The sequence below is a fragment of the Lynx canadensis genome, chromosome D4 (assembly GCF_007474595.2).
Source record: "Lynx canadensis isolate LIC74 chromosome D4, mLynCan4.pri.v2, whole genome shotgun sequence".
Taxonomy (NCBI): domain Eukaryota; kingdom Metazoa; phylum Chordata; class Mammalia; order Carnivora; family Felidae; genus Lynx; species Lynx canadensis.
Genome location: NC_044315.2, coordinates 714,181 through 738,531, shown reverse-complemented (window position 1 = coordinate 738,531; position 24,351 = coordinate 714,181). Strand labels below are relative to the sequence as shown.

The 24,351-nt window shown below is 42.1% G+C and overlaps 2 protein-coding genes across 3 annotated transcripts in view; one reads left to right on the top strand and one right to left on the bottom strand.

Annotated features, from left to right (window-relative positions):
- Window positions 1-24,351, bottom strand: part of LOC115500051 (centromere protein P) — a 230,225-nt gene that overhangs the window by 90,381 nt on the left and 115,493 nt on the right. The gene's annotated exons all lie outside the window — the stretch shown is intronic.
- Window positions 644-23,799, top strand: ASPN (asporin). Its single transcript, XM_030294364.1, has 8 exons — window positions 644-853; window positions 7,168-7,444; window positions 10,431-10,543; window positions 14,395-14,608; window positions 15,721-15,831; window positions 20,036-20,129; window positions 20,753-20,891; window positions 23,007-23,799. The coding sequence occupies exons 2-8, from the start codon at window positions 7,195-7,197 to the stop codon at window positions 23,202-23,204; spliced, it is 1,119 nt and encodes a 372-aa protein (XP_030150224.1). The 5' UTR covers window positions 644-853; window positions 7,168-7,194; the 3' UTR covers window positions 23,205-23,799.

Genomic DNA, 24,351 nt, shown 5'->3' with positions numbered 1-24,351 from the left:
GAACCGGACGCTGTCGCAGGGGTGAGAGGTAACGGTGTGCCAACGATGCCTGCCGTTCTTCTCAGGGGCGGCTGCCCTCCTGCTCCCACGTGTCCCGGCAGGCGCATGGTGACGGCTGGTGCTCTCCTAGGGACGGCGCAAGCTGGCGTCCCTGGGTCCGTGGGTCGGTCTGCGCCGCAGCGCACCGGGGCCTGGGCCGCGTCACCCCGTGTCCCTGTGGCAGGGCCGGAAGCTTCCGAGGGAAACCCTGACCGGTAACCCTGATGCAATGGCTTCAGCCACCAGCAAGAGCACAGCAGCCCGGCTCCTTTCTCAGGTATACCTGGACTTGGGGCTTACCCTTCAATCACGTGGGTACTTTTTTACCAAAGCCGGGAACTACTGTGCTAGTCTATATAGGGTGAGCGATTTTTAAATGTGTCAGTATTCGTTCGTTTAAGAATTTCAAAAAGTATATTTTCAGATCAGGTATTTCTTGAATGACTTTGACTGCACTTTGAATGGCCAGCAGCCATGCATTATTAAAGTCTCTTTTTTTTTCTTCAGAATCTTCCAGTAGACGTCTAGGGTTTAGCTAGAAGTCTTGGCTCCGGTACAAACAGTGATGGAAAACACATGAGCAGTAACAAGTTTTAATCTCGCCCCTCAGTCCTAACATGGGCTAATCTGTGGAGGCAGCTTACTCCAGTGTCACCCAGGGTGCCGCCACATCAGGCTCCAACGAGGGCGTTTTTCTTTTGAATGTAACACCTTCTCATCTCTTCTCCTCAAACAGCACCTGAGAGCAGGGGCATTCCGGAGAAGCAGTACACGGTGGGAACTTCTCTCAAGAGGCTGACTCTCTTTTTACAAGGTATGTTTCCAAGTCTTTCTTTCATGGACAGGGTACTATTATTTTGTAGTTGATATAAAGGGTACATTAGTGTTATTAGCATAAATGCTTGTACATTAAATGATAGAGTATCTGCATAATTCCTTAAAAATCAGCACTTTAATACATACCCAAAAATTATTCTAGCCTTTAAGTTTTATATATAATGGATTTATTCTCATGTAATTGTGACTTTTACAGTTAAATGAAAACCTGTTATTATGCTTTACCATATGTTTAACGTAGCTGATTTTAAAAATCATTTAAAGAACTTAGGAAAATAACATTACCTTAAAATAATTAATGATATGAAGTCTGGGGATATCACAAATACATTAAATGAAACAGTAAATATTAAAACTTATTTTCTAATGTGTTTTCAAAATGTATGAATTATTCAAATGTCACACATTTGAATTATTCATATTTTTCCTTGACGAATGTCTTCCTTATTCTTATGTAATGAGATGGCACTGGACAGTTAACATGGAAATCCATAATAATTCCAAGAAAGAATATTTATCAGCAATACTTCAACTAGGTCTATATCCAATATGAGAGATCAGTTTTCTTTTCACAAAACTCCAATCAGAATTTAAAATAAAGATTTCCTTTGTCCCCTCCCAAAGTAAATTTTTAACTGAATCTTAGATTTAAAAAGATTAAACAGAGTATTTGATACTCTGCTTCCTCCTAATCTCAGCAGCGCAGCGTTCCTCCTTGTTCATGTGCTCAGAGGTGTGGCAGCGACAGCAGTGGACACATGGTGTAGGATTAAGTCACAAAGAAACCCGAGGGGTCTAGATCTCTCTAAAAACAAAGTGCTGTTCTTTTCAATCCCACTAAGAATCACTGAGTTGTTTAAAAAGAAAACAAAGGAAATACAAAGAAATCATAAGCCCACACACATGTGAAAGCATGTTGATGTTTTTGTTTTCGGTATTTCGCAATACTGTGTGGTGGAAAGGAGTCTTCTGTTACCACTAGCTACTACACTAAAAAAGAAAATCTGGGTACCTGACCTGAGGTTCGAGACAAAATAGATTAACTTTACAAGCACAAGTCTTTAGGCGCTGTAAGAGACGGTAGAAAATAAAGAGGCAGGAGTTCTTTGTTTCTTAAGATGCCCTGAAAAACTGGTGAAGGACAAAAACTGGTATAAAAGGAAAAGAGGCCAGCAACTTCTTTATCAGATGTGATTTATACTTCTACAGTAAAGCTTATTTCTTTAAGGGCAGTGTGGTCTTTAAAAGCATCAGTTTCCTTCCCAAAAGGTATTGTGGGTAAGTTTCCAAATGCATGTTTGGACGTTCACTTTCAGGGCTGAGCTTTGACTGTACCTGGATTTAGCTTGGATGCCTTCTGTGGACACACGGAGCACGTCCTGTCACATTTACACACTGAAAACTACTACCAGCATTTGTGAGCGGATAGGGACATGTCAGCCAAGGGGGACGGCTGCCAGGCAGACCTTTAAGCATGGGATTTAAAAGCGTAGTGGCTTATTTTCCTAATAATAGTGTCAGAGGAAATACCATTTCACTTAGACAAATTTTCCATTCTAAGTTTGTGGAACATTTAAGTGGAAAATAGGAGTTTATGCAAATTCAGAAAGACGCTTCTTAGCTCCATTTCCAGTCCTGAGAACTTGGCCAAACCGCCTGCCCCGTCCTCTCCAAGGAGAGTCTGGTTACTGTCTGGAAGTCACTGTGGGATTCAGGCCTGTGTGGAGGGGCCGAGCAGTGGGAGCAAAGAAAGCCTCCCAGGCCTCTCCTGGCTCCAACGTGCCGTGGTTTATTAATAACAGCAGTAGCACTGAAGTAGTATTCCAGATATTATTCTGATTAGAAGAAACTTGAAACCAAAGTCCAAAGCTTTCCATGAGTAAGAAACTCTGGCAAAACTGGTCTAAACTGGGGAAATACTGAGTCTTCCTAAGAACAAGACACAAACATCTTAAAAAGTTTTAAAAATAGCACAATCTAATCATTGCCCACACTAATCAAATAAGAGCTTAAGCCTAAATATGAATAAACTCCAAATTTTTAAAATAAGGCAAAGTCACATTATTTTAAATAAGAAATAATATTCTCTATATTCTTCCTGAATAATAGGGAAAAACACTGCTTGCTACACAGAGTTCCCTCCTGGACATGCCAGTATTTTTCTGTGGGTAAGAAACTGGTCGGCTAGAATAGGGCAAGGTTTGGGGTCTATAATCACTTGTACTTTACCGTGGCTTTATCGCCTCAGATAAAGGAATCACAGAACCAAGGCTTGCCTGACTTCTCTTTCTAAAGAAGGAAACAGGATAAAAGAATGCAAAAAGATCACATTAGTTTTACATGGCTAACAGAAGTCAGAAGTAGCAGAGAGAGAAGAATATGCCAGAAGGCACTTTTGGTCTCAATACAGAGATTTTCCTATGAAGCACAGATGGACAGCAGTGGAGCCGATGCCTCTCGAGGAGTACGTTTCCTGAGTCGTCTCCCTGGAGTCATGCAAGCAGAGAGTGGACACGCTAACCGACCCAGAATGTTCTGGGGAAGCTCCAACACTGGAGGCGGTCCACCCAGATGACATTCCTTGCCTCCACAAGTCTCTTCCCTCACTTGCAGGAGAAGGACCCCAAGGAGGCAGGTACAAGGGGGTGCTGCTCCATCAGCCAGCAGCCAGAGGGCCCACCTCCTCCGAGACAAGGAGAGAGGAAGGGGGAATACTGGCTGATGTGCCTCCTGACCCCCAGGTGGGCTGGTCTGCAGCCCTGATGCCTGGTGTCCTCTTCCCCTTCACTTGTGCGTGGCCCTCTAAGTCCTCCCAGCTCTGCTCCTCACGGTGCTGTCCCTTAACACCAGTCACACCTGGTCCCTGCCTCCACCCAGCTCCTGGGCTCACCTAGGTCAGGGGGCAGCAGGACTGCAGCAGGAAGCAGCAGGAGTGAAGGGGAGTTGGCCTCAGGAAACCATGGCCCCAAAAGATTTCCCGTGTGGACACTGCTGTTTGACTTTTGCTACAGAAGTGGTGGGAAAAGGCAAATGTATACGGAGGACCAGAGCCTGATATTTAAATAACTTAAAAATTACACCCCCAGAGAGAGTAAAACAATCCTTCACTCAATAGCCCACTCTTTCTCTTACTAGTTTTGCGTATTCTATTTTAATCTTTTTTCCACGTGTGTGTATTTTACAGATGGCTTTATATTTATTGGTCTCAAACAGTAAACTAAGGATATGAGGAGTAAACAGACTTCTGGTGAAGAATTTTCCTTTACGAATCTGGGGACCACACACCTGGAGATCTCTCCAGAGTGCCGGCCATGGTGCACACAGTTGGCACTGCCTATTTGCAGTTCAGTTCTGTTTACTGACAGGCATTTATGGTTCAGTGTTTCTACGAATGCCCCTGACATTCTGGCATTGGCTTTTATGACACGCCCATGCTTGGTTGAGAGCAGCAGATTGGGGGCCATGGTTTTATTTTTTAAGGAGGGAAACGAGGGACAGAAGAGCCTCTACTTCACAGATTCTGCATCCTAATACTGTGCCTGGTACACAACAGGTCCCTGATAAAATGCCCACTGAAAAACTGCAGCAACCTCAAACAAAGGCAGAAGATAGGATCGCAAATGGCATTTAACTCAAGAGGGGCAGCTATGGACACAGAAGGCAAAGCTACAGTGCAGAACAATGTTAAAGAGTAAATTGGTACCAGGGACAAGCTTTGGTTTGGCTAAGGACCCACCCAGGGCTGAATGAGCTAGGGAAAGGGAGCTTCAGAAGGTCAACACAAAGCTGGGAACCAAGTATTCAGGAGCCAGGAACCCCACAGAAGCATAGGGGATCAAAGTTGGGCAGGCAGCTGGAAAGCAGAAATAATGTGCCAGAGACAAAGTGATAGTGGAAATGAAGCCCAGTTGACCTTATCAGGCACCCACGCCAGGATTCCTGGGTGACTGGACACAGAATGGGAACCTGCCTGTCCCTGAGCCAGCTGACAGACGCTGCTGGGCCTCATGCTGCCAGCACAGGGTCCCTGCCCATATGAATCTGACCACACGACCACTCCCTCCCATGCCCCCTCAGTCCAGGCTGTGTGTGTACCCCTTCCTGTGCAGATGTATGTCAGCAGCAGTGTGTAGACTGGCTGGAGAAGAGGAGATGACAGTGTGCCTGTAAGGCCACCAGAATGCAGGATGAAAGAGCGTGTTCCCTCGTGGGCTGCAGCAGAAAATGCAGACAACAGGCTGGGACATGTGAGCTGTAACTTGGGTCTAATTCTTTTGGAGGCCACAGACGTTCTCTGTGCCTCCCACCCCTCTTAGTTAAGGTGAAGGACGTGTCTAGAGTAAACTGAATTGACCACTTTGTAAGGCAGGGAGGAGGTGGGAGGCCAGGGCTGGCTCTGAAGTGAATTATTAAAATTAAAAATGTGTATATCCTATCCTTAACGTAATCCAGTGTGGGTTATCACAGAGAAATCTCATGTATCTGGTTAGTGATGTCCAGCTACCCAGTGGACAAGATGTTCATGTTGCCATTTAAATTTCTAAGATTTAAATAATGTTAATTATCAGGTTAATAACTGATGATGGATTTTTTTTTCACCTTCCTTTGGTGATTAAAAGACATACCACATATAAATGAATATTTTCATTAAGATAATTAATTCATTTCTGATGCCTAAGTCCAAAAGAGCAAGGCCACACAGAGAGGTTAAAGCTGAGTTTCTGGGTTCTGAGAAACTGGAAGCAGCTGGTGTGACTCAAGGATTTGGGGGACTGGGTCCTCCTGAGGCTGGACCACCTGTGACAGACTCTGGGAGTCCTGTGCAGCTATCACAGGCTGGCTGCACTCCTGGGGACCGGGCTGAGGGATATCCTGGGATGGCCAACACAGCCTCACCAACTGTATGCAGCCAACTGCACACCCCAAGGGAAGACTGCCATTAGTCTGTTTTAGATAATTTCATAATGCTTTCCATTTTTGAAAATTACAAAGAATGGATGCTTCACAAGGATCACACAGTTAAGAAACCATGATATGTAACATGTATGTACACATATGGTATGTAAACATGCCCGTGCGAAAATCTGCCGTAAGAGGACAACAAATCTATTCTCAGAAGGTTCTTAATCATTCATTCCAGTTTTGTGTGGGCTTTAAAAATTACAACTGAAAACAAACAGAACTCCGTGGAAAGATGAGAAAGAAAGAGTAAGAAAGTCTGGCCCTCAGATGCTCTGGATCAGGTATTGGACAATGGAACAGATTAGAAGGAAGAAATCCAAGTGACACTGTGGAAACAGTGACCAAGTCTAAGAGTGAGGCTGGCGGCGGGTGGGGATCAGTTACAGAAGACTTCCAGATGTGATGCCAAGGGGGCACGCGGGCTTTGCTTTGAAAGGGACACAGATATTAAGGCAATGGAAGGATTTGGGGAATAGGGAGTCGGGTATGATGCTTTTGTTTTTAAAAGCATTTATTAGTTTCCTAAGTATAATAGTAGTACTTATTGGCAATTATAAAATTAAAAAAAAAAGACACATCAGTCATAGTTCCACCACCCAGGATTATCATCAGTTAGCTATATTTGTGCTAGGTTTTTGTTTGAGTGTTTGTAACTATACTTTATGCATTGATTTTTTTTATATTTGCTTTTTTTGTAATTTCAAAATTACAATTTTCCATATTTTTAAACTTCTTTGCAAATATTTTGTGGGCTCCAAAGTATTTCAGGGAAAACATATACCCTATTTTGATTATTTCCCTCTAACCATTCATATGGTCTTTAACGTTTTTACTATTATATGTAATTTTGTGATGGACATCTTTATGCACATTATTTCCTGAGGGGTGTCTGGAGGACTCAGTTGGTTAAGTAATGGGGTCTTGGTTTCAGCTCAGGTCATGATCTCATGGTTTGTAAGTGGAGCCCTGCGTTGGGCTCTATGCTGACAGTGCTGAGCCTGCTTGGGATTCTCTCTCTCCCCCTCTCTCTCTGTCCCTCCCTTGCTTGTTCCCTTTTTTTCTCTCTCCCTCAAAATAAATAAATACTTACTTAAAAAAAAAATTATTTCCCAAGACTAGATTACAAAAAGTAGAATTAGTAGACAAGAAAAATATTTTTAGAATTTCCAATGCATATTGCCAAACTGCTTTCCAAACACTTTATAAATTTACTGTCACCCTTGCAACGGGTCTGAGTGCCATTCTGTTGTGTTCTTACTGCTCTGAGAAATGCACGGACACAGGAACCGATTCTGGTTAAACTTTAACTTAGTCTCACTGTCTCCTTAGTCCAAGGCTGGCCCCTCACCAGGCGACATGAAGGGGTGTGTGCTCCTAGTGCTCTTGGCTTTGTGCTCCGCCAAGCCCTTATTTCACCCTTCATATGTGACACTGAAGAACATGATGCTGAAGGACATGGAAGACGAAGGGGACAGTGACCTTGATGCGGACAACTCTCTTTTTCCAACAAGAGAGCCAATTAACCCCTTCTTCCCGTTCGATCTGTTCCCAACGTGTCCATTTGGATGCCAGTGCTACTCGAGAGTTGTACACTGCTCTGATCTAGGTAAGAACACACATCAACTTGTTTTCGAGAAAATGTCATTCTGGCAAAATTTAAAGGATAGGGAGAGTTCTCACTGAAATTTCAAAAATTAGCTCACTAATTATAAAGCAATTTTTCATTTAAGATTTTTGAAAATATAACAAACTCAAAGTATATCCAAACTTATTTTAAAAATCCAGAAAACCAGAGAAAAGCAATGGGAATTTCATATATAGAACACTTCCTTCTCTTCTCAAATTTGAAACAAATGCTTCCTTTTAATTCCCTTCAGAGAGAATGGATGTCACTGTGGTTTCATTTCAGGATGTCAGCAGGTTGATACTGTGCTTTCTAGTAACATCCTACAATGACAAAAAATAAACGGCCTGTCTAGAACAGGTTATAGAGTTTGTGAAATCTCTAATCTAGACTTTTTAAAGTCAGTGCTCTATTCTGTTTTGAATGATTTGGGTTTAGAACGGTCTAGAAAAATGGTTGAACCAAATCACTTTCCAAAGTCTTAAAAATGTGTAATTCTCGGAGTACTTTATTTTTTTAATACTTCCAATGAAGATGCTTTCAAATAGAGGCCTGCACTCAGAGCCTGCTCAGGGAGAGGGTGTGATGGGGAATATACATCAGGGGTTACTGTGCTGGGCTATTTCCAGGATGAGGGAAGACTCAGACCTGCCCCACTGCAGGAAGCTAAGGTGTAGCACACGCCTGTCATTCTGGGCCTAGAGGCCCAAGAGGGCCACTTCCAGGGTGTACGTGGGCAGCTGGTGCCTCTGAGTGCTTTAGACTCACTTCCCTCTGCCACGGCACTTTTACAATCCACTGCAGAGACTTCAATAAAGTACGCATTTGCGGGACAACATATGAGAGGGGAACAAAAAGCATTCACAAAAGAGGAGCTTATGATGGGCTAGCATCACTGGGAAGGTCTTGATGGAATATGCAGGCTAGGAAAAATGGGTTTTAAGTTTATCTCTGGCATTCTGGTGAGGAAGAGATGACTACCTGTAAGCAGGGCCTGAGAACGGCCGACTGGAAGCACACGGGGGAGGGAAGGGCAGCGGGAAGGGAAACAAGAAGCCAGGGCAGACGGGGCAAAGAAAGGTCGGGGTTAGGGAACAACAGAATGTGCTGCCATTATTTCTAAACTGCTGTTATTTATAAACTGCGTCCCAGGCAGGACAGGCTCATGTAAGTGGGGCTGGCTCTGGGTTAAGAGTGACCAAGGAGGCACTCACCTTCAGCACAGACAGTCCTCTGGGGCGGCCTCCACACTCGCTCCAGAGCAATGTTACCTGCTTCCACGTGAAGACCTGGGAGGAGACGTCACCCAGCTCCGTCCCAGGACAGTGACTGCCATCAAAAAGCTGAGAAAACCCAGTGACCTCCTGACAGCCAGCTGGTGCAAACAGTGTTTTCCTTGCACAGCCTCCTATATATTTAGCTTTGAAAAACCCTACTAGACAAAATTTACCCAAGAGTAACCTGTAATAGTCCGACACAGGTGGTACACACTTCACTCTCCCACATGACCATGACGATGAAGAGGGTCTTTCTCCCTCAGAAAATCAGTTTCTGTTTAGAGCTCCCAGTTTCACCAGGGGTGGGTTGAGCGAGGCCATCCCAGTCCACATTACCTGGTGCTTTCGGCAGAGCCACCGCTTTCCTCTAAGACTTTCTACTTCACTTCCTTAGACCCAAATCGTCTCCTAACAAAACTGCTACCTTGCTAACCTACCAAGTTACCCCCGTTGCCTCTTCCTGTCTATGGTCAAACTTCTTAAAAGAGTGAGTCATCACTGTCAACCATGGAGGGGAAAGTACTGAGGGCTACAGGGGGCAGTGCTGACACTCTCAGTGTTTGGATACTGAGCCCTTGCTCTTCAGGAGCAAGGATGGCTCCCCCAAAAGCATACTGACAGCTGTAACTCCCTGTAAGATGCATAAAAAAGATGAACTGATGGATGAACAGCAAGTGTAGTAAAATGTTGATGGTAGAGAATATGGGTTTTCACTGTAAAATTCTTGCAACTTATCTGTATGTTTGAACATTTTGACGGTAAATGCTGGGGAAAAGCAAGAAGGCCCCATGTTCATCAAGCATAACTACCATATGGCCTGCCTGACAACAAGCAGGGGTGGGCAGGTTCAGCCATCCAGGGAAAGCAAGAAAAGAAAGGAAGAAATGCATTGTGTCAGCTCATAATTTCCTGGTCTTCTTTGTTTTTTAATTCAAGAGGGGAAAAAACACTGAAGTCTTTTACTGAGTACCTACACAAAGAGACAATGCAGCTGTGCCTTATCTGAGAGGACAGAAAGAAGGCTATTGTCACACCCGTTGAGAAGCGCAGGCTGACAGGCACCTAGGGAGCCTCTGGCCAGAGCAATGGCTGGGAGAGACCCAGCGCTGAGGGGGAGAGTTTCCGGAAAGGTCTATCACACACCCAGACATCAACAGTGAGCTACAGATGAGAAAGTTTGTGTAAATCAAATAATTTACAACTAAGTAGAGGAGTTCATTATTAAAGGAAATACATGTAATATTTTTATAATGCCCATGAAAATAATATAATTTATTTTCTAAGCACAACTTTCTACATGTTGAGGCTTCTTAAAATGATGAAAACCCACAGGTTACAATTCTGCACCACAAGAGCCTGAGAACTGGCACAGAGTGTGAACACTTCTCAGCCAAGTGCCTGGGCAGGAGCTGCCCCTCAGTGGTGGTCACCCCTTGCAGTCATGTGGGCACACCCTCATGTACCTCCACTTCACGTCTCCTTGTGCAGATGAGCAGTGGCAGCTAGACCCAGCTAGAAACCTTGCAAAAATAAGTAAGTGACTTGAAAAGGTCTTCAGGACTTTTCAAAGAGCAATGTTATTGCTATCTGTTTCTTACTGGTAACCATGGATTTTAACCGGCATTGGTGTCAAATTAGAAAACTCCTCTTTAGCATACAGTATGTGTGTAACATGTTTGTTTATTTCTCAGGTTTGTCCTCCGTCCCAAGCAACATTCCATTTGATACTCAGATGGTTGACCTTCAAAACAATAAAATTAAGGAAATCAAAGAAAATGATTTTAAAGGACTCACCTCACTTTATGTAAGAACATATATTCATATTTAAGCGAAAATCTATTGCTGCTAGAAGGATGACTTGTATTTTGTTTTGTGTCAACAAGTCTTACTTTTCTGTGTGTGAAGAATGACAGAATCCCTGTTACTCAGCAGTGTCTCATGAGAAATTATAGATTTAGTTAATAATTCAATTCAAGTGATGCTAATTGAAGCAGCGGCCCGGGGAAAGGTGATGAGCTAAGACTACAAATAAATGGTCCTACAGGGCTCATGATCTATTCAGGTAATCACAGTCACTGTGCATGAAAATGAGTAAGAAGATGATGATGATGACGATTTACAGGAACGCAATTAGCGTACAGTATGAGGAAATGTGTCCCTAAACTGCTGACTTACTGGAAGACACCATAAGTCTGAGAGCAGCACATGCAATATATCTAATAGCTAACTGATTAATATATATTTGTATGGCTTTTCTTCTAGAACTTTAAAAATGAAAACTAATTTTTCCTTACAATATTTGTTAATATTTTAATTTTCTAAGAGTTAGAGGATTCTTATTTTTGTGTTTAATACTTAGAGCCTTTAGATTGTAGCAAGTAAAATTTCTAATCTAATTTGGAATTTGGTGTGGGAAGAGCCTGATTCCACACTGTCACAGCCATGGGGGTGTCCTCTCTTCTCCTCAGCACAGAGTTAGGGTGGGGGCCCCTTTTCCGCACCAGGCTGTGGGGGTAAGCCAATATGAACTAGTGCTGCCTTCAAGGCCACGTGTGTACATTCTCATGCTGTGCTAGAGGAAAGAAATGGAAGGCCTGTCACCTGTAGGGCAGTATCACACTAAGAGGGGAAGGTAGAGATACCACGGCCACATCATTCTCTTGCGGCCACCCACGTAGGCCTATTCTCCTCCTGTCCTCTTGGAGGCCACCCTGCCTTCTCGTCACACTTGGGTCAGTGCATGGACCCTGATGACCCGTCCTAGTAGGCAGTGGAAGGGGACCAGCTGAGTCCCAGCACGGTTGCTGTCAGCTGGATGAGTGAGGACATGGAAGCTGGCCATGTTCTAGGCACCACGAGGAACATTCCTCCTTCCTTAGGCTCTCTCTCAATCCTCAAGCCAAGCCTGCCTGGTGAGGAGGGGCACCCTGAGGGGGGCCAGGCCAGCCTCCTGGCAAAGACATGCCTCTCCGTGCTGCCAGGTGTGGGCTCTCGGGGCCGTGACTGCTCCCCTCCCTTTCAAGGGTGCTGTGCAGACAGCTTAGATTCAGCTCCGTATATAATAAAGTTTTCATAAAAAAAAAAAAAGAATGATTGGAAGAGCATGTATTTATCTTATAACTGAGGCCTCACTAAAATATGAGAACAGCCCCACCAAGAATCTGTCTAGTCTACCCCACCACCTTCTGACCACAGGAACTCATGGAGAATGGCAAGGCCATTACTAACTCTCAGAAGTTGGAAATACAGCCTATGAATGCTTCTACCCCTTCTTCAACTTTATATTGAGCTACACAACCACAAGAATAATTAATGTCCTATTTTTTCAACTTTATTTATTTAGAGATTGAGAGAGAGAGAGAGAGAGAGAGAGAGAGCAAGCAAGGTAGGGGCAGAGAGAAAGAGAGAGAGAGAAAATCCCAAGCAGGCTCTGCACTGTCAGCATAAAGCCTGAGGCGGGGCTCGATCCCATGAACCACGAAATCATGACCTGAGCCAAAGTCGGATACTCAACTGACTAAGCGAGCCACCCACGTGTCCCAATATCCTATTTAATACCAAAATCATAAACAGTTTAAATTTAATTTGTCATAGAACTTTGTGGCATTTTAGGAGTATCCCAGGGACTCAGCCCACTTGTACTCCCATTATTCACTGGGAAAGGAGAGTCTGAAAGGTGTCAGGAGCTGGGTTAGGCCTCAATTTCTGTCTGGTCAGTTTTACGTGGCACTGTGTCTGGAGTCAGGCAGGCCTGGGCTCAAACGTTGGCCCCAGCAGAAGAAGCAGGCACTGGGACAGTGGCTCGCCTGGCTAAGCATGGCCTTCCTGTGCTGTTAAAGGGCTGTAATAATGATATGGAAGTCAGAGAGGCTATTTAGAGGAATGAATGCATGTCAGGTGCTCAGCACACAGCTATTAACTGGGCTGCCAACAGCCCAGTGCTTCCAGACTGGCTCAATGTAAAAGCCCTTCTTAGAACACACACTTTATACCTATATTATAGGCATGCTGCATATTTTAAGACACTTAATTATATATTTAATTAAGACATTTAATTATATATTTAAGACATTTAATTATATCAACTCATATGGTACCTACCCTTAAAGAGAACCAAAGTGCTTTCTCAGATATTCTGCAAATTCTGTGTGTTTTAGCTGCCTGCTTGGCTTTCTGGTTCTTACCCAAGGCCAGTCCAGCAGCAGAAAGAGGGTGAGATCATTGCATGCATGTCCAGCCCTCTGCCAGCTAGCTATTACAGCCTCATTTACCACGAGGACTCACTGTCCAGCTTCTCAAAGGCTCTCCTTTTCTTGTCTCCTGTCCTTACATATAACCATACTACGTGGGGCTCTGGGACCTTCGTGTGTAAGCCAGCACTGAAGGCACAGTGTAGCTGGAGACACTCTGCCAGCCCACCCTGCTGGGGTGGCCTCTGTGGCCCCAGGTAAACACCCACTCCGCTCTGTACCCCTCACTCCTCCTTCCTGGTGGCTCTGAAGATGCATGTCCCAGCGGGAGGCTGCCCTCAAGCAAGCCCACACATGCTCCCGCTGGGGCCCCAGGCAGTGGGGGCCTACGGCAAGTGCCCACCGGAGCAGACAGTACTCTCCAGGTCGCTGCCCCGCCCCGCCCTACACCCTAGTGTAACCAAAGGAAGGAGAACAAACTTAACTGGCAGCACACAGGAAAACGTACGTGTTACCACGTGGTAACAAAATGCAATTTCCTCTCCTCCCAGGGTTAATCTAACTTCTGGTGAGGTTTTTAACAGATGGTGTATCTGAAAGAAGGGTAAGGAAAGGACCTACAGGAAACAACAATAAGGGGAGTTTAGCTGCCAAAGTCTTTGTATTTCTGCTGTGGAAGGAGCACAACATAAGTAACACCAGGAAGGCATATTAAGTCAGTGTAGAAACACCAGGAAGGTGGGTGTGGACTGGGCTTGGTGACAGCAGTCGTCAGCACAACCACCCTACAGCTGCCCTCTGAAGGAAGCAGGGGGATGGAAGGTCACAGGGAGCAGAGCCCCAGCCACCGCCATGCCCCTGGGAATGGCGAGTAGTTACCGCACCCAGCACCCCTGGGGCAGCAGCCAGGCGCCCTCCACACTCAAGGGGGGGCTCTGTCGCTCCCTGGGCTTGCAGCCTCTGAGGCACGGAGAAGGGCTGAAGCATCTCTCAGGACACATTAGGGTCTCCCCAGTATCTGAGATATGCCGAATGCTGGGGGCATTTTGCAGGACTTTGCTCCTACAGGTCTCCAGTCTGGGAAAAATGGTTAACGTCAGAAAACGTAAAAGAAATAAGGTTTTAAAAGTAGATAAAATCATACAAAAACGTATTTGGTGTGACAGAATAGAATTTTAGATACAATACCATCGATCACTTCCATGCAGGGAAATGGTGGGAGGCGGGCTAACTATATTAACACATCACCTGCTGAAAGACAAACTAAAGCCTCAAAATCACTCCGTTCTAACTCAGTAGTAAATATTTTCTTTAGCTTAGATTGGGCTGGGGGAATTGTTTACATAGTTAATAAAGTATATGAATGATATAATTCATATTGGTTTCCATGAACACACTAATCACTGCAGAATTGGTAAATCAAATCCACTTCACAATATGGTGTAACTCTTTATGCTTTACCTAGGCTTTGATTCTGAACAACAATAAGCTAACAAAGATCCACCCAAAAGCCTTTCTAACTACAAAGAAGTTGAGAAGGCTGTACCTGTCCCACAATCAACTAAGCGAAATACCATTTAATCTTCCCAAATCGCTAGCAGAACTCAGAATTCATGATAATAAAGTTAAGAAAATACAAAAGGAGACATTCAAAGGAATGAATACTTTACATGTTCTAGGTAAGTTTATGCAAATGAATGGGACATTTTGGAATTATAAGCAATATGCAAATGTAGAGATCTTTACCATTATCAATAATTTTAAGACTGGTAATTTCTGAAATTAATTTTTTTGAATCTGATAATCTTTATCTCGATAAGCCATTTACAAATCAAAGTATAACACACAATTCATACCATGTAAAAGAAACCTGCCTTTTGTAACACATGCTCTCAGGAATCCCCTTTGAAGCACCTGGTATGGTTTCAGTTTTCTGACTGCACCCTAACTGGTAAAAATCTATTCCTCAAATTTAACTTAAAGGTAGTATTTTAAAAAAATAAGAAAGTTACTCCTACACCAAAAAAAGATAGTATTTTTAATGTATTGTATAAACTACTCAAATGCAATGCACAAAACTAATTCGGTGATTATTTGGAATGTACATCTAATTTATATCATCTGCTTTAAGACTGCTAAGCTAAGGGCTTTTTTGTTGTACATCATAAGCTCCACCCTATCCTACTTCTAACACCCACGGTCTAACCTCACCACCGCCCTCCACAATATTCATTCAGAGTTCACAATCAATATTCTCATTTATTCACATATTCAGTTCAGTCAGATGGCTGGCACTTACCAAATAGCCTCACTTACTGGCATCTCCTCAAAATTATATTTGTTTATCAAGTAACAATTTCTAATTGACTTATAATTTTAAAAGCTTAGGTGACAAATGCATACTGGAAAACACAAATGTTTTAAATTATATGAAGGATTATTTTTTTTTTCTAATGTAATATTAACAAAATATGCTCGTGGTGAGAACAGAGTGATAACAAGTCACGGACTTAGTAATTCAAAGCAAAATTCTATTATATACTAAATCTATCTTAGTATTAATCTACTATAATATAAGCATATTGCTATTTCAGGCTATATAATACAAAGCAGTCTTTCTCTGAGATGAACAGAAAGGGAACAGACAGACACAGAAACAAACACCTTGAGTGAGGCAGGGTAAAGGATGAAGTTCACACTTCTCAGAATGTTCTTGGGATGTCTGTCTCTGCACTGTGCTCTCCTTCATACGCAATGAATGCACGCTAAATTATGTCATTTGCCCCCACAGAAATGAGTGCAAACCCTCTCGATAATAATGGGATTGAACCGGGGGCATTTGAAGGAGTGACAGTATTCCATATCAGAATCGCAGAAGCAAAACTGACCTCAATTCCTAAAGGTTTGTATTTATTTAAGATAAAGTACTTTAAAAAAATTTTTTTTAATGTTTATTTATTTTTGAGACAGAGAGAGACAGAGCATGAACGGGGGAGGGTCAGAGAGAGAGGGAGACACAGAATCGGAAACAGGCTCCAGGCTCCGAGCTGTCAGCACAGAGCCCGATGCGGGGCTCGAACTCACGGACAGTGAGATCGTGACCTGAGCCGAAGTCGGATGCTTAACCAACTGAGCCACCCAGGCGCCCCAAGATAAAGTACTTTTAAAACACTGTCATTTCTAAATGGCCATCAAAGGTACTGATATAAGCTGTATGCAACGTCAAAACCACACTGCAGTCAGAACCCTCATTACCTGCGTATTTGGTCAGGGTAGGATGGAATTTACTGTTTTCTCACACACACAAAGAGCCATATGTGCTTCCCCCTGCCCCCACCCCCAACCAGTATAAAACCAGAATCTTTTGTTTCCCCAGTGAGAACAAACATGAAGAAGTAATGAACTTTTAATTTTCCTTCTCGTCCCTGACATTTACTCATCTATACCTGTCATTCTGTAAAGTACCTGCTAGGGGTGGGCATTCTCTAGAGAAGAAGGTTGGGGAAGATGCTTGGGGCCGGAGACCCTTCCTAGCCATGCAGCAGTAATACGGGGGGCAGCCTTCAGGCCAGATTGGGGCAGATGCTGGCTCTGGCAGGGGTATGTATTCACCCTGTACCCCATTCTTCACTAGGGTGCTGTGCAGATTAACGGGCCAGTGAACAGAGAGGTCAGAGGGTGGTGTGAGGCACCGGGTGAATGCCCTGTCCTGACATAACCCTTTTGCCAGAATGGGCACCTGGTTCTTTACCACGTGGCCTGAAGCCGGTGCCTCAAAGTGAGATGCATCTAGAGCCTGCTAGCGCTTCCCTGCAAGCTCCCAGTCTGGCAATGAACTGGACAAGTTGGCCTTTCTCAGGACTCCTTGTCTGACAAGGGTGCCCGCTCTCACTTATGATGACTGCCTGAATCAGAAAGATCAGTACCTAAGATCAACACTACAGTTCCCTTTCAAACAGCTCTGTCCTTCAGTGTCCACAGTAAAAGCAGCCACTTCATAACCTGTTTCTACTGCACACCTGACTCAGAAGATTAACAAAACGAACATCAACTGTTAAGTTAAAAACACAGCAAAGCTGTTTTTATGAATCAAGTGGTGATCTTTCACAAAGGAGAAAAATCATAAAGTAAAAGTGGAAAGACAATTTTTTTATATAGGAAAAATCAGTTTAATTCAGAACGACACAATTTAAAAAACCACCTTATCTGGCTTTCGATAAGGTGGCTGTTTTTCAACATGAAACCTAAAATGTTTTATTTACCTTCTCATCTTTAAAACACCAACAAAAATACATGCCACTTGACAAGTTAAATACAGAAATGCCTTGTACGTGCTAAAAGCAGACACAGTCGAGGGGCAGGTAGAGAGCAGGACAGGAGGGCCGCGGAGGAGAGAGAAGGCTGCTGCCCCCCAGAGCTGCGCTCCCCAGAAGCTTCTCCTAGGCTGCAATATCTGGACAGCAATTCTCTTCAGATGTTGGTGTATCTTAAAAATGAAGGTTTAACTTCTCACAATGCTTTCAAGATTCTTCCAAAGCCTTAAGGAACATATTACATCTCTAGAAATTTAAATTGGAATTAAATCTCTCATCTTATATAACTACTCTTTCAAGATATCTATGACATTCAAAAACCAGATAAATTTTTTGTTTTCATAATTTATTTGCTAACGTGTTAAGGCTGACTGCTGAAATGTAATTCAATCATAACTACCCACCCCTGCCCCCCCCGCCCTGTGGCAGGATGAAGTTAGGCAGAGGTCCAAAGGGTCCTTACCAGACCTGACAAATTGACATAAGGAGAGTGAAACATATTCTCCTCTCAGTTCACTTGGAAAATTCTGCTACATAATAGCACTGCATGGAAGGGGAAGACAGCTGTTTGCACACCGGGTAGGAACTGCAGTATACCTGCACAAAAGCATGCCAGTGCTGTGCACAGTCACTGAGCTATGCCCCCAAATTCATACATCGCTCATTTATCCAGTAGAGGCTATACTGTTCTCTTTGGTTGTCCACTTTCTCCATGCTCTAGGAAAGGAAATAGTCCCCTCAAGTTCTACAAACCCTGTTCCAGAAAGTTTCCCTGACTGCTCAACATGAACAGATTTCTCTCTTTGACTTGCTACCGCATATTCTAGAATAGGCCGGAACACTCTATGGTATCTTTTTAGTGATTTCTATACGTATGATGGATTTGCTCCGTAAGTACATAAAATCTCTGAAGACAGAACCTCCCCCCTCTTTTTTTTTTTAAACATATTGGAGTAGTCATTCCATGAATATAATTACGCTCAGCTAATTAGAATTCAAAAATTAGAACCCTCTTCAGTTTAGAATTGTTTTCCTGCCCTCTAGTTTTATTAATTTTAAAAACCAAAATAGACTCTGGAATCATTTTATTAATTTTAAAAACCAAAATAGACTCTGGAATCAACATAAATTCAGCCAGGAAGAATACTGATATTTGTAAGGATATTTCAATTACCGTCAACAGTCTACCACTAATAAAGGAAGGAAATGTTTCAGTAAGAGTTGAAAAAAAGAACGCCTTCCTTAGCTAGCTAAGTAGAACCTATGGTTAACAAATAATACTTTATATATAGAAGCCTAATATAATGAAGTGTGATTTAATTTTCTGGCTATCTTTTTCGCTCCAGTCTCTGTTAATCTGGGGAGGGCTGGGGTCCGAACACGCAGGGGTGAGAAGAGAAGGTGCCCACATTCATTCACAGAGTACCTGGCATGTGCCAGGTTACACTGGAGATGTTCCTCTCAATTTATGCAGAAACTACTACTAATGGAAGAGAATAAATACTTCAATGGATCTAAATCCATGTGTTCATAAAGATACGAAGAAAAATTTCACTGGTCACCACTGGGCATCACATCAATTTATTACTTAAAAGAAGAAAGCATTTATGCTGTCTTTTCTGTAAAAACTGTATTACAAAGTGAGTAAATAATTGACGAAGGAAAATTCTTTAGAGAAGAATCCTACCTTAAATGCATTAAGCATGCTTAAATGCATTAAGCATGACAAAATCAGAAAATCACCATTTTCCCATTCTTAATGAAATAATGGACCTTGTAGAAAGGGCTGATCTACTGATTCTAATTGGTCTCTAGATTAACCACCAAGCTCATGAGAAATAGGGGCTAAACGACTAAGACAAATGCTATGTGGAAGCCATCAGTCTAATACACAAGTGAGCATCTCAAACAAATCATTATCTGAAAGAAATCCATGCAGGATGGGGAACAAGGAGGAAGTATGTACTTAATAGTAGAAGAAATTTTAAGAGATGGGAGAAACAAATGCATTCTGTAAACTTACATTTGGATCCTGACTTGAACAAATCAACTGTGAAACACCGTATATGAGATCATTCGGGAAAGCAACATTCAGTGATTGTAAAGAGCCGCTCTAATTCTGTCAGCTGTGACACGGATGAGACAGCCATGTGGAAACAAGAGGACCTTGTCAGTTAGAGACATCTGGTGAAATGTCACCTTACAGGTGAAATGACGTTATATATGGAATTTGATTTTAAATACTCCAGCTAAAAAGATGTGCCTGGGTGGCTCAGTCAGCTAAGTGTCCAACTTCGGCTCAGGTCATGATCTCATGGTTTGTGAGTTTGAGCCTTGCGTCGGGCTCTGTGCCGACAGCTCAGAGCCTGGAGACCTTCAGCTTTTGTATCTCTCTCTCTCTGTCCTTGCCCTGCTCATGCTCTTTCTCTCTCAAAAATAAACGTTAAAAAAATGTTTTTAAATCTTAAATACTCTAGCAAAAAAACAAGTAAATGAAGAAAAACAAATCAATAAAGGCAGCCAATGACAAATAGCTAATGTGGTAGATGAAAATATCTTGGAAAAATGGAGATAATTGTTGATGTTGGACAGCAGTGTGTTGGCTCCTAAAACTAGCTTCTGTTTTTGTGTATACTTGAAATTCTCCATAATAAATAGTTAAAAAAAAAAAAAAAAAAGCAGATCTCTAAAAGACTGCCAAAGTCTACAATGTGAAACTTAACAAGTAAATAAATAATAAATGGGGCTTGGTTTTGCCTGACCTAACATGCCTATTACTTTTCTTATCTCTAGAACTTCCATCAACTTTACTGGAGCTTCATTTAGACTATAATAAAATTTCAACCGTGGAACTCGAGGATTTTAAACGATACAAAGACCTGCAAAGGTAAAAGCCCTCTAAACCCCAACTCAGAAGTGGTAGTGATATGATGGAGATACTAGCGAGACCCCTTGGAAACCCCTTGAAGGGCCCTAATCAAGTCTGTCATTGTCGTGAAGGGAAAACCAAGAGGGACACCAAGTGGAAGGAGGAGAAGAATACTTCTCAAATGTCCCTGTTGTTAATGCAGGTTAGATAAAGACTTCGGTGACAGTGGAAAACACAGACAGCTGTTACACCCTGAAACGGGTTATTAAATGAAACCAGGAAGTACTTTTCTCTGAACACACATGCAAATAGGTCAGATGTATGCTTTCCATTCAGTTGTGGTGTGTTCAGCTGTCACAAGATCTGCTTAAGAGTTGATACAGTTGGGGCGCCCAGGTGGCTCGGTCGGTTAAGCATCCGACTTCAGCTCAGGTCATGATCTCATGGTTCATGGGTTCAGGCGCCATGTCGGGCTCTGTGCTGACAGCTCAGAGCCTGGAGCCTGCTTCAGATTCTCTCTCCCTCTCTCTCTCTGCACCTTACCCACTCACGCTGTGTCCCTCTCTCTCTCTCTCTCAAAAATAAATACTTGTTTAAAAAAATAAAAAAATAAGAGTTGATGCACTTTATGCCATTTTTAGGCTGGGCCTAGGAAACAACAGAATCACTGACATTGAAAACGGAAGTCTTGCTAACATACCACGAGTGAGAGAAATACACTTGGAAAACAACAAACTAAAAAAAATCCCTTCAGGATTACAGGAGTTGAAATATCTCCAGGTAAAACGTTCCACTGGTGTTTTGTAGATACTAGTACTTTCCTTTGTTTCTGCGAAACATGTGAGGACCTGAGGCAAAGATGAAACCAGAAGTAAGGGTAGCGCACATGCAAAGACTGTCCAGTTGCCTGAGGTGTCCTAAGACAGGGCTTCTAAGGAGATGTTAGCTAAAATATTGTCAGGTGCCATTTCCACCTGCAGTCTCTCCTGCCTCTGAAGCCACCATGGTGAAGTTACTGACCTGGCTACTTTCAGGTCTCAGGGGCGGCAGGGGATGCTTATGTAAAGGCAGGACTGGTCACCAGGAATCCAAGGAGGATCACATATCTTTTCATTCTGGAAACATTTCACAAAGAGCATAGAGACAAGGTCCCAGGTATTTTCATTTATCAAGTGTTAGATTAGAAATGTGTATGATTAAAAAAATTCAGGCCACAACACATAATCAAAAGTCAGTATCTGGAGCGTCATGGGTTCACATTTCTTCTTCTTCATTGTTAGAAACTTTTTTGTTCTAATCTGACAAGTCTTGACTAGGTGGGAGGGGGCCCAAGAATCCTTGGAGTATCTGATAAAATTTTAGATCCTTCCAAGAACAAAAAATGAAGACAATATTTTGTACATGCTTTTAGGAGTTTCACAGATCCCCCTGATTCTCATCTACGGTCTTCCAATCAAGAATCCCTACTTAATCCCTTCTGACCTCAGTCCACTTTTCTCGTGTGCCTTCCTCGATACACAACATCCTCATCTTCCAAGAAGCAAAACACATTGAGAAAAAAATGGGCCTTGAGTCACTGCTGCTTCTAGATTTCTTCCCGATTTATCTTTAAAGAAGTTTTGTTCACTACACTCCATTGAGATAAAAGCCATCAAAATGGATGTGGTTAGAGACAGGTGTTCATCTCAAGGTTGACTTTTACTCTGAATTTTTCAAATGCTGTATTTAAATGTCTAACCAGTGAGTACAACCTGAGTCTTTTCCTTTCTCAAGTCATCCCCAATTTGCGTTCTTTATTCCACCAGAATTTACTCTGATTCCAGCTTCTGTCTGCTTTTAAACCTACCTATACTCTTGCTAGCATTTTTCTTTTAATGAATAGAATTAGAACACAAAAAACAGAATTATAAAGAAGAACACAAGTCAGAAGGGTACAATTCAGCCAACGTTCACAAAGCAAACATGTCCATTTCCAGCACTGTTTCTCATTCCCAGTGAGGTCAATGCTGCAGAAATCTGTACCTTGCACTGACCCTGAGCTGCTGGGAAACATGCATGAACCACACAAAGCACCTGTCACAACATCCCAAGACAGATAGAGGGCACAGGGGACTCCAACACCAAACTTAAAGCTTTTAACAGTGTCTCAAGTGCTCATGACTGGCTCAGATCAGTCTCACCAAAATGTAAAGGCAAATGTAACGACAGCCAGAACCACTACCTTAGCTGTGGCTAAAAAGGCTTCTACTTTTTCATATGCCAACATACTGTCAGTAGAATGCTTTTACTTCTCAGAAATCTCAGCTCCCAAAAAGACCAAGGAAGAATTTAAAGGGCTATTAAAGGGAATGCAGAGAAGTTCCTATACTGTCCATTCTTTCTGAATAATAATTTAAAGATTCAAATGTTGATGCTGTATACAGATATGCATACAAGCTGTCGACAGACATTATTTTTCTATAAAACAACTTACAAAAAGAGCAGCTCTACACTTCTCTGCCTTGATCACAGAGAATGCTAGCTAACAATTCATATTCACATTGCAGGCCTAACCATAGGAGAATTCTATTCTTCTGCTCATCTAATACTTTTTATGCAAACCCAGAGTTGTAAATATGGCACTGCAGTGCACATGCACTGCTATGTACCGAAGGGCGGGGGTGGGGGTGGGGCGTTTGTGCTCTGGGCCACGGCAGGCAGCCTCCATACTGTGTTGATACAATAAGTATTTAACAGGCATAAACAGACAAGTACATATATTTTAATGAAATACAGTCAAATCAGTATAAAATAAATGGACAAATAAAGCCATGAACAAATGTGGACTATAAAAAGAACATTTTCTTTTTACATTTATTATGTAATTTTAATCCATTCTTTCTCCTACTGCCACAGATAATCTTTCTTCACTCTAATTCAATTACAAAAGTGGGAGTGAATGACTTCTGCCCAACAGTACCGAAGATGAAGAAATCTTTATACAGTGCGATAAGTCTGTTCAACAACCCGGTGAGGTACTGGGAAGTGCAGCCCGCGGCTTTTCGCTGTGTTGTAGGCAGAATGAGCGTGCAGCTCGGGAACTTCAGAAAGTAGTAATTAGTAATATCCATTTAATATAAAATTTAGAAATTAATACATTTGGAATACTTGAACTCTGTTAAAAATGGTGGTATTATGCAAATCAGCAAAAACCTATTCCTACATGGTAAGTCCCCTGACTTACTTTATGACAAAAAATTTCAACAGAATTTTGCAAAACTATTGCTCCATGAGGATCAAGAAAAACAAGCACGTACTGCAGTTTCCTTCTGTACACAAATGATTCTGCATAAATCTCATGCTTGAACATTCTTTTCTCAGTAACAAAAAAATAATACAATCAGTATTTAACACTTTGTTATCAAGTGCATTTTAAAAAGAACTGTACTGTAAATGGAATGCTTGACTTAGCAAAATCTGTGCTCTTTCGTTTGCTGTTAGCAAACCAAAATTGACAAGAATGGCTTCATGGAGAGCACATTATACTATTCTTAAACTTTCTTTAATAACTTGGGTGGTACTGTAATGTTTCTATTAATGCTGAAGTATGGTTTTATATAATCTTATTCAAATTCCCATATTTTAGAGGCTTATTGTCTATATGTTTAAACTAACTCCTTATAATAAAGCCTTCAGTGTTTATTATCAACTTGACAGATGCTATTCATAACATCTGGTTTCAGACTACAGCACATGCTTTTTAAAATTAATGATTATTACCACATTATAAAACCTCTACGAAAAAGCAAAGTGTTTACATAAATCTGTAATTCACATTGCTTATTATCTCAGTTATTATAAGCTTTCAACAATATGTCAATTGTTGCGTTGTATGACAATGTCACCTTGTATGTAAGGAGTACTTTCAAGATGTCCCTTCTAAGACCTCAGTTGGAAGAGCCTAGATGGGTACTGTCCATTCTATAAAAACTGTCTACTCAAATATGACAAACTGAACAACTCTGAAAACACAGCTGGTATAAATGAACAGGCAGAATACTAAACAAAACACAAAGGAACTAAAAGCTCTGCGTAAAAGAATCCTTTATCTATTTTTTATTCACATTCAACATAGGCAAAACTAGAAAATAAAAAAAATTAAAATATTGGCTTCAAGTAAAATATTTGTGCTTTGGTTTAATTTTTCTCCTCCTGCCCAGTAACATAAACTATTTTTCAGAAAACTCTAATTTATATATGA

What these genes read in the sequence shown, in the direction of transcription:
- ASPN (XM_030294364.1), top strand. Translation starts at nt 7,195, where the DNA reads ATGAAGGGGTGTGTGCTCCTAGTGCTCTTGGCTTTGTGCTCCGCCAAG. An exon ending in AAGGACTCACCTCACTTTAT is followed by an intron (nt 10,544 to 14,394) that starts GTAAGAACATAT and finishes TGCTTTACCTAG; the next exon opens with GCTTTGATTCTGAACAACAA. An exon ending in AGGAGTTGAAATATCTCCAG is followed by an intron (nt 20,892 to 23,006) that starts GTAAAACGTTCC and finishes CTACTGCCACAG; the next exon opens with ATAATCTTTCTTCACTCTAA.